Source organism: Mustela nigripes, chromosome 11 (assembly GCF_022355385.1).
Source record: "Mustela nigripes isolate SB6536 chromosome 11, MUSNIG.SB6536, whole genome shotgun sequence".
In the NCBI taxonomy this organism is placed as follows: Eukaryota; Metazoa; Chordata; class Mammalia; order Carnivora; family Mustelidae; genus Mustela; species Mustela nigripes.
This window is the reverse complement of record NC_081567.1, coordinates 9,023,415-9,033,870: the sequence shown is the minus strand read 5'-3', so window position 1 is coordinate 9,033,870 and position 10,456 is coordinate 9,023,415. Positions and strand designations below refer to the sequence as shown.

Genomic DNA, 10,456 nt, shown 5'->3' with positions numbered 1-10,456 from the left:
ACTTTTCAGTATGTCAATACATTCGTGAAGGAGAAGAAAGCAATATGGCGGATGAATTAGTGAATCCTGACCCCTGCTCTATTCCCCACCAGCCTCTTCTCTACGTTGAAGCCCGCGCCCCACCCCCACCCTCCAGCCTGCTGGCTGGGCTCCCACCACGGGTGTATGGATCTCTCATAACCCTCCATCCCATGTGGTTCCCAAGGTGTGGACTGTAATCCGCATTTCCCACTACTCTGGGCAGACTTCCAGAACCAGGTCTACCACTCTGTTGTCACTCTTCTGGTCTGTGCCTCTAGGCTCACCTTCCCTAGCTGAGTTGCCTCTCCTGGATTCCCCTCATTATAGACCGAATTGTGTTTCCTAATCCCCAATGTAACTGTATTTGGATAAAAGACCCTTAAAGGGGCAGTTAAGGGGAGGGGTGGAGCCCTGATCCAATAGGACCAGCGTCCTTGTGAGAAGAGCCTGCACGCCAAGAAGAGAAGCCTCGGGAGAAACCAGCCCCACTGACACCTCGATCTTGGCCTTCTAGCCCCAGAACTGTAAGAAATAGATGCCTGTTATCTAAAACCCCCATCTGTGGCATTCCTTGTGGGTTCTCCCAGAAGCAGATTCTGAGGCAAGGATTTGAGGGCAAACAATGTATTTTGGAGGAATCACAAGAAATACCAGCAGAGGTCTGGAGGACTCAGAGAGAAGAGAAGGCAGCCAGTGAAGGAAAGGTGCCTTGCAGAGCGGGTTACCACTGCCCGCAACCCTGGCTCGATCCCACTGGAGACTTTTAGATGTAAGTTAGAGTCGCAGCAACAGAGCAGAGGGAGCTGGGCCGCTCCACCTCCTCTTCCCAGGGCCGCTGACCTTGGGTCCTTGGACCTCACGTGGAGGACCTCGGGCACATGTGGATGGAGGACGGGGTGGGCATGGTGGGAACAGAAGGGTGAGGGCCGAGGGGATGCGGGCTGAGCACTGCACGTACCCCCTATGTGAGAACAGAAAATCCCTCCTCTGGGGGCAGAACGCCGCGTTCCGTGTCGGCAAAGACTCCACCCTCCAGGTCTGTGACTCATGTGATCTCTTCCGGGAAGCCTTCCTCCATCCTTCCTTCGGAGCCGGAGCGGGCGGCTGTCCTCCGGCTCCACACCGTACAGGGTTGAATGGCGTCTGGGACTTCCCACACACATCAGCTTACCTGGCTGCCTGCCTTCTTGGACGGTGAGTTCTTTTCATTCATTTCTTCACTGAATCATTCATTCAACAGATTTTTTTTAAAGATGTTATTTATGAGAGAGAGAGAGAGAGTGTGTGTGTGTGTGCATGTGTGTGTGTGTGTGTGTGTGTATGTGTGTATGAGAAAGCACACAGCAGGGGAGAGAGGCAGAGGGAGAAGGGAGAAGCAGGCTCCCCACTGAGCAGGGACCCAGGACCCTGGGATCATGACCTGAGCCAAAGGCAGAGGCTTAATCGACTGAGCCACCCAGGGGCCCCAACAGATTTTTTTTTCTGCTCTCCGAGCTGTCCTAGATGCTGAGATCCAGAGGTAGACGAGACAGATGTGGTCCCTACTTGTATATGTTCCAGTGGAGGGAAAAGACATCAAGCAGAAAACAATTACCCAATAAATATGAATTATACCCGGGGCGTGTACTTTGAAGGAGAAGCATAGGGGGCTTTAGAAATGTACATTGAGGGAATCTGAATGAAGCCAAGGGGTCAGAAGAGCCTTCCTTTAAGGAAAGTGACTGTTGCACTTAGCCTCGAAGGACAACGTGCTGGTTATTCTCCGTTTGCCCCGACAACTCATCATCAAGGAGTCAAGAAAGATTCTCATTTGTCTTCATAAGCTTTTGGCACAGAGTCTGGAATCCATTTATGCAACAGATGTTTGCTGGGTCCTCTCCAGGCGTCCAGACACTGCCCAAGACTCTGCAGATACAAAGTTGAGTGAAACGGAAATGTGCCCTCTGCCTACGGTCCTGGACATCAGGGAGAGGCCGGAAGGGGACCCAGTGTGGGCGGACGGTTTCCCCAGAGCTGGGCAACTCCCTGCAGGCTGTAGGTACCCTCTTCGTTCGGGTCTGATCGAAGCAGTGTGGAGTCAAGCAAAGCAAAACACGCCTCCTGGAATCGGAGAAGACAAACCTGTTTTCTGTTCGTGGGTTACCCGTTCGTTGCTCCATTTATCGCCAGAGCCATCCTGCGAGGGAGGTTTTATCACGCCAACTCTGTCCATCCAAGGGACCCGAGATCCCAAGAGGAGAGGGCATTTGTTCAAGGTCACACGGCCAGCAGGTGGCGGAGCCAAGTTTCAAAGCCAAGTCTGTCTCACAAGCCTGTGCCCTCTTCTGCCTCGAGGAGCCTTTTAGGGTTCTGCCCCCTGCCCCCCTGCTGCCTCCCCGAGAAAGGGACTCAAGGTTAGCCTGCTCCAGATTCTGTCCTGGAGCCGAAACTACCCTGCCAGGAAGGGAGACTATCAAAGGACGAACAATGTCTGGGTAGATAAGTCAGGGCACCTGCCAAGGCTGCAAGAGTGGGCACGCTTTCAAAGAACGGGTGTGAAAAGGGAAATGAAAACAGTCTCATGATTCACAATGTCTTAAATATCAAAACAGACCTCGGCTTAGTGGGGGAAGGCAGCTCTTCCTGGTTCAGAGGCCCACGAGAAGTTTCTCCTGGTCCACAGCAGGGGTCTCTGGGCGCTCCCAGTGGCCTGGCCATATCTGCAGCGCCTGCCCAAGGTGTCCATATTCCGCAGGGTTTTTGCTGCTCAAAGCCAGGAGAATGATGGGATTTCTAGGGAATGCCAGTTACAGGATGTCTTTTCTTGGGTCCAGAAAACGTAGAGGCCAGAAAGGCATGATCTGAGTGTGGCAAAGCAATGGCAGCCGAAGGACCGATGGGTTGCGTGGGAGCAAAGCAGAAAGGGGAGCCGGGAGTGTAGGGGGGCAGGCTGAGCCTTCAGGGGGTCCTCTCGCTGGCCCGTGTGCGCTGAGCTGGTAAGACACCCCCCTCCCCAGTTTCAGGAGGTGAAAATCTTCAAGTCAGAACGAGGGTGTTCCTGGAATCGATTAGACCTATCATTCTTGGAAGTTAGATAACTCGTCACAGAGAGGTTCAACCCAGAGAAACAAAGCCACAGAATTCTGCGGAACAAGTAGCTTTGCAATATCTAAAAGCGGATTCTGGCAAAACATCTCTCCCTCTGCCAACCAGTCACTCCAGGCAGGTCTGTTTCCAAGAAGGAAGTGGGGATGGGGAAGATCGAGAAGCCGCCTTTCTAGAAGCACCGATCTGCTGGGGGTAGGGACTGCCATCACCCATGCACTGTCGTCCCAACAGGTGGATGGGGTCTTCCCGAGCCCAGGAGGAAGGCTGGCTGGTTGGGGAGAGAAGAGAAATCAGTTGGGGGGAGAGGAAGGAGCTCTCTCTCCTTCCTCTAGGTGGGAAGGGGGTAGAGGGAAGAGCTGAAACTTGGAAAATTCAAAGGCTTTGAACAAATATAAGACATAATGACATCCCCAACTTAATTTTTCCACTGCAGCCAACACCTGAAAGCAGAAGCAACTGAGACCATAGAACTTCATAATAATCTCAGGTGTATATGTCTATGTATATATTGCAAAAATCGTCACTCGAGTAAGTTACCATCCGTCCCCACGGCTAGTTACAATTCTTTCCTTGCACTTTGTCTTCTCTTAGCAACTTTCAAACGGGAGACACAGTTTTATTAACTCCAGCTCCCGTGCTGCACCTGGGATCCCCAGGACTTACTCATCGTATAACGGGAAGTCTGTACCTTTTGACCACCCACAACACATTTCACGCGCCCACCCCACCCCACCTGCCTCTGGCAACCACCCATCTGTTCTCGGTCTCTGTGAGTTCTTTGCTTTTTTCCTAAAGATTCCACAGTTGGGCTCTTGTGGCCATTGCTGCTGTGAACATTGGGGTGCAGGTGCCCCTTCTTTTCGCTACATCTGTATCTTTGGGGGTAAATACCCAGTAGTGAAATTGCTGGGTCATAGGGCAGCTTAATTTTCAATGTCTTGAGGAACCTCCATACTGTTTTCCAAAGTGGCTGCACCAGCTTGCCTTCCACCAACAGTGCGGAAGGGTTCCCCTTTCTCCGCATCCTCGCCGACACTTGTCTCCTGTCTTGTTAATTTTATCATTCTGACTGGTGACAGGTGGTATCTCCCTGTGGTTCAGATTTGTATTTCCCTGATGCCGAGTGATGTTGAACATTTTCTCACGTGTCTGTGGGGTGATTGAGCACTGGCTGTCACACACAACTGATGAATCATTGGACACTACATCAAAATCTAATGATGTACGCTGTGTTGGCTAATTGAACATTAAAAAAAAAAAAGATTCCACATATCAAGGAGATCATACAGTATTTGTCTCTTCCTGCCTCATTTACTCCACTTTGCACCGCGCTCTCGAGGTCCCTTTGTGCTGGCACAAATGGTAGCATTTTTTATGGCTGGATTAGGTTCCATTGCATATATAGAATCTCATTTTCTTCATCCATCCGTGGACTCTCAGGTTGCGTCCGTATCTTGGTCCTTGTGAATTAAGGCTGCAGCGAACGTAGGGACATGCCTGTCTTTTCAAGTTCAGTGTTTGCTGGATCATATGGTAGCTCTATTTTTATTTTTTTCCTAAAGATGTTATTTATTTATTTGAGAGGGAGAGAATGAGAGAGAGAGAGAGCACGAGGGGGAGAGGTCAGAGGGAGAAGCAGGCTCCCCGAGGAGCAGGGATCCCGACGCGGGACTCGATCCCAGGACTCCAGGATCACGACCAGAGCTGAAGGCAGTCAGTCACTCAACCAACTGAGCCAGCCAGGTGCCCCTGGTGCCTCTATTTTTCATTCTTTGAGGGTCCTCCATACCATTTCCCAGAGTGGGTGCACAGATTTGGACAACTTTTTAAAAAAGACTGCAGATTTCCCAGTGGCATTCCAGGAAGAGCCTAGGTCACCGTGTGTGGGTGGGGTCCAGGAATCTGGATTTAAAGCTTCCCAGCAGATTCACAGCCCATCGAGGATGGAGAACGGCTGGTAGGTGTCTCTGTCTCTTTCCCACCCCTTGGCCTCAAGGCCTCAAATGCTCCCTTCCTGTTCTGCTCTTGGGTTACAATAGAACCTTTTGACATACCAGCTGTGTGCTTAGCAAAGAGCTTTTCACTCAATTTTAATGAATCATAACAGGTTTTTCTGGGGGCAGGGTGCTCTCCAAAACACAGGTCAACTCTGCCCTAACATGGCCACAGATTAAACCCAGCTCCACGGCCAGCTCCTACCACACCCTCCATCTCCGGAATGTCTCCTTCCCAAGAGAGCTTGAGAAAGAATGTGGGGGGACTCGGTGTCGTTGTGCTTGTGGCCTGTCCAGAGGTAGGGCAGGGCAGGAGGGTATTATGTCATCATGTAAAACTGGTCATCTGGGGGGTACGTCCCATGTGCCTTCCTGAGTCCTCACCATCAACCCATGAGATAAACCCTTCTACTATGCCCATTTTACAGAGGTGCAAAGTGAGGCCAGAGTATACAACTTTCCTGTGGAAATAAACAAAGACCACCCAGATGAAGACAAAGACGTTCTCCATTCAGAGCTTGCTACAGCAAGAGAGGCAGCCACTCTCACTCGTGTTTGGCAGAGACTCCCAGACAGACGAGGGACTGAGGGGAGCCCCAGAGTGGCCAAAAGGGAAGGCTCAGGTATGCTCTCGTTGGAGGGGTTGGCCTGGAGAAAGAAGCATCTTGGTGTGTTTGATTTGGGAATAGAGTTGGCTCTCTCTGGTTGGTCCTGAGTTGGAAAAGGCAGGGAAAAACCAGGAAGCTGGCCGTCTCCAGCCAAGTTGTGCTGTTCTGGGCTGGTGGTTGCCAGGACCTTGGGTCAGATTCTGTTGTCATCTACGGTCTGGTCATTGTTGGTTTGCATCTCGGCCTCTCATCCCTGAAGGCTCCAGCTCTCGTCCATCCCTACAGATACGCTCTTCTCACTGGAGGGGAATCTCGTTCTGCTTCGAAGCGGAGTTACAAGAACCTCGAGATCAGCCGCACACTGAATGTCTCTGGCCACGCCTTCTGTGGGCTCTGCAGACTCCGTGTCTGAAGGCTCCTTTGGAGCCGAGGAAGGCTGCTCTGCTCCCCATCCCCCTACAGAACCCGCACGCAGTGACCAACAGAGCGAGCAGGACTGTGATGCTGAGGAGGTGGGTCTCACACCACTTTCCAGAAACTTCAGCTCAAATTGCTCTCTGCCTGGTGAGAGCAAGGCTCCTTTCCTTTGCCGTGTATCACCGCCCCACCTCCCTGAGGTTACTCCCTGTCCCTCCAGTGCATAATCTTGGCTCTCAAATCTTCCTTTTGCAGTCTGCTTCCGGGGAAAGCGCCCATGTGAAAACGGCTTATTGTCCCCATTTTACAGATGAGAGAAACTGAGTCTCAGAGAACTTAAGTGACATACGTCAAGGTCGTGCAGCTTAGGAGCTGGGATTGGTACTAAACCCTCACTGCTCTTGATTTGTGTGTGTGTGTGTGTGTGTGTGATTTTCTCCTAGTTCTCTGAAGCCATTCATTTCATAGCCTTGTGCAATAATGTGCTTGTTTGAAAAGTTTCTAAAAATGTAATTGAACCCAGCTGTGCATGAATGGTTTACAAAGTTCACATCAGTACTTCCAAGGGCAGGCCAAGATCACTGCCAGCATGTCCTGGGCTCGGGCTGCCTTTATCCCCTCTGATAGGCAACTCAGGATGCTCTCTGGGACACCCACTCCATTGTTCATACCCCAACCCTGTCCCTCCAGGAAGAGACCAGTCAAGACACAGTCACCTTCAAAGGGAAATCACATTTTACTTGGATCGTTATTTGAGAGGAGCAAGTGTTTCCACGCCTCTACATCACATGCTATCTCATATACAGGGAAACAAAATTTCTTTAAAGCCCTGGAATCTTCTCCCTCTACAGTGCCCACTCCACCTTCCCATCCCCCAAATGTAGGGAAAGACCACCTTCAAAGGCACACCGGGTCTTTGTCCCCAAAGGAGTATGGGAACAGGTCATGCCACAAAGTGGACCGTCTCTTCCAAACCCTCTTTCTTCCCCAAGGATTTAAACTACCCAGGCCGGCCCCTCAGCTTGGTTCTCGAGACCAATAAAAAAAAAACTCATCGTTTTTTTATTACAAAAAAAAAAAAAAAACGATGAGTCCCTAAAAATGTCATTCCGTTTAGCCCACGAGACGTGTGCCAGGAAGGCTGGGGTCTGGCAGTTCCTGCGGCAAAGGAGCCGCATTTTTCTCAGATTTTTTATTCTTCCAGGATTCTGGAAGTGGGACATTGGCAATGCCATGAGCTTCAGCTGTCAACAGGTCCCCTGTACCCAGACAGACAGATGGGCAGCTCACAGGGTCCTACTGCAGGCCCCGAGGACCCACAGAAGCCAACTACAGGCTAAGTTTTTAGGTGGCCAGTCGAGTGTGTCTGCAGGTCAGGCCTCAGGCCCCTGGGTTCAGATGGAACCTGGAGGGCAGAGAAGGGCTGGCCCCAGCCCAGGAGAAGGACAATTGGCCACCACCCCCTTCCTTCCAGAATCTTCTCCTGCAGCTCGGGGAAGGCAAGGGGCCCAGGACCCTTGGAGCGGTTACTCAGCACCCTCGGGGCAGGCCTCCCCAGCCTTGGGCTCTTATAGGCTGATGTTAGGAAACTGGAACATTCGCTCCCCGCCTCTCATCGTTGGCTCATGGACCCCAGGTGGAGGGCCAGGCGGCGCTAGATGGCGGTGGTGTTGGCTGGCTTCCCCCGCACTGGGGCTTTGGCGGTCATTGCCCGGACCCCACGGGACGCCTTCTTCCGCCTGGTGTCCAGCTTCGTCATGTACGTCTGGACCCAGTGCTCCTTGGGGTCCCCGCAGAACTTCTGGCCCTTCCTGGTGGTGAAGCTGTTGGTAGGGTGACAAGGGCACACGTGAGAGCCGGCAGGGACCTCGAACCACTTCCCCAGATGAGGAGGTGGGCGTGGAGGCCCGCACAGGGGCTGCCTGGGGTGGGGGTGTGCGGAGGGGGTCCTCCTAGCCGGGTCCCAGAAACACAGCCCTCTCCCTGGATGTCTGCATCTCTGCACATGCTCAGCAACCTCCCTGTCTGACCGGGGAGGCCCTGCCCTGCCTTCAGATAATGCTTGGATTTGAAGAGGGAGACACAATCTCTATCCACAGGGAGGGAGAAGAAACTGCATTGGAATCCCCCAGGAAAAAAGGCAGATGCCTCCAGTCCACAAACCTTTCGGGAGAAAGGCGACTCATAAAGATGCCAGAGCAGGGAAGGGGCAGTGAGATAGCCTCTGCCCAGCCAGCTCTGAGCTAGCGGGTGTCAGGCTAGAGCTGGCCTTGGTGCCGGGCACAAAACTACTCATAATACCAAGATCACATTTCTACAGCAGGCCGCCGTTCCACAGTGAGCTCACACTTGCTGCCTGGTGTGAGAGGCAGCTATGAAGTTATCCGGACTCCCAGTGACCTTGAACAGGTCACCTTTCTGGGCCTCAGTTCTCTGTAAAAATGGGAATAACCTCATCTAGCTCATAGAACGGTCCAGAGGGTTAGTTAAGGTCAAGTTCTACGTGCCCAAAGCAGGGTCTTGTATAGACGGTGACCCTAGAGGTTTGTGTCCCCCTGTCCCTCTCCTGCCGGGCGCTCAGGGAGAGGGGGGATACTCACATCACTCCTGCCATAGGGCAGACGCTCGCACTGGACAGCTGGTAGCTCACCACTCGGTTCTCAGGAACTTTCTTGGAAATGAAGGACATGCAGCAGGAGGAGGGGACGGGTGCGGAGCCTAAAGACGGGAGAGAGGAGAACCGTGTTCCTTCCCAGCCTGCCTGAGACCCTGGGCTTCAGGGCTGGAGTGCATCCCCTATCCTAATGCCTCCAGCCCAGTCCCGGAGCAGCTGTTCCTCGACATTCCCCTTCCAAACCCAGCCCGCTTTGTCCTAGTCCGCGTGCATCCCCCACTTTCTCAGCTATGTTCTCGGCAGACCCGCCGGACTGCGCCGGGCTGAGCTTGGAGGTTTTTTGTTTTGTTTTCTTTTGTTGACAGAGAAACACTGCAAGAGAGGGAACACAAGCAGGGGGAGTGGGAGAGGGAGAAGCTGGCTTCCCACGGAGCAGGGAGCCCAATACGGGGCTTGATCCCAGGACCCTGGGACCATGACCCGAGCTGAAGGCGGACACCCAAAGACTGAGTCACCCCAGGTGCCCCTAAGCTTGGAAGTCTTACCTGCAGGGGCGATGCAGTGGGCACACAGGGTCAGGAGCAGGAGGCCAGCCCCCAGGGTCGCAAGGCCTGCCATGAGCCGGGGACGGAGCTCAGGACCTAGAGGTGGGGTGCGGGAGGAGAGGACCAGGTGCCTTTCAGACCACCCCAATCTCCTTCTGCCTTTTATAAGGGCCGATGGGAGGAACTGTGCACTCATAGAACCTCCCCCCCACATCCCTCCCCCTCCAGGCTGCCTTGAATGTCCTCAAGGCCCTTGAATTTGGCCAAGGGGAAGTTATTGCCTCGCTGAGTCAGGGGTTCCGTGGTGTCTTCTAACAAAGGCTGAGGGAGGAGACTTTTGCCCCGCCCGAGTGAAGGGTGGAAGCTTTGGACACACGGTCAGGAGGCTGACAAGGATCCCTTGGAGGGCCGTTCATGTCCTCTGGGATCCTGGATAAGTCACTCACCTATCTGAACTTTAGTTTCTTTCGCTGAAAGTGGGTGAAGTCATCCTATCTCCTTCCATTCATTCATGCGTGGACCCGTCCATCCATCCATCCAACCATCCATTCATTCATTCATTCACCAAGTCTCTTTCCGGGGGTCGGGGCAGGGGGAGAGGGAGAGACTTTCAAACAGACTCCCCTCGGAGCATGAAGCCTGATGGGGGCTCGAACTCACGACCCTGAGATCATGACCTGAGCCGAAACCAAGAGCCAGATGTTCAACTGATGGAGCCACCCAGGTGCATTCAACGAGTGGACGTTCTCCAACTCTTACTAGGCTATGCGCGACGTGCTGGGCTTCTAGTGGGGAGGCAGAAACACGAGCCCATGTGTGTAATGAACCAACACAGGTGCTGACCGAGCGGGCCTGGAGCAGAACAGATGCTCTTGTCATCCATACGCCCTCGGACCCCTTCACCTTGCTTGTGCACACACGCTGGCTTTTGGCGACCTTGCATTTCTAGTGCCCACGCTGCTGGAGCCGCCTGGCCGGTAGGCTCTGAGAAAATGGGAAGTACCTAGAAACCCACATCCTCAGGGCAGACCTTGACATAGGTCTGCTGGAGGGACACAGACATGCCCTATGCTGCTTCCTGAGATCCCAGCTGGGTCAAGCCAGTTTCCCTCTGTGTGACTGGACTCTGCTGGCCCTCTCCCGTTCTGCATCTGTATCCCCTCTGCCCTG

General features: G+C 53.1%; 1 protein-coding gene and 1 long non-coding RNA gene across 2 annotated transcripts; one reads left to right on the top strand and one right to left on the bottom strand.

The window, feature by feature from the left end:
- The first annotated feature begins 1,096 nt into the window (after positions 1-1,096).
- On the top strand, positions 1,097-6,630 carry LOC132027158 (uncharacterized). Its single transcript, XR_009407065.1, has 3 exons — positions 1,097-1,215; positions 5,531-5,725; positions 5,996-6,630. It is a non-coding gene; the product is annotated as an uncharacterized LOC132027158 (long non-coding RNA).
- Positions 6,631-6,844: 214 nt separating this feature from the next.
- On the bottom strand, positions 6,845-9,445 carry CCL24 (C-C motif chemokine ligand 24). The gene is made up of 3 exons (XM_059415933.1): positions 9,287-9,445; positions 8,728-8,845; positions 6,845-7,950 (listed from the first exon to the last, which is right to left on the bottom strand). Exons 1-3 carry the CDS (start codon positions 9,357-9,359, stop codon positions 7,782-7,784), a joined length of 360 nt encoding a protein of 119 aa, XP_059271916.1. The 5' UTR covers positions 9,360-9,445; the 3' UTR covers positions 6,845-7,781.
- Positions 9,446-10,456: the final 1,011 nt, after the last annotated feature.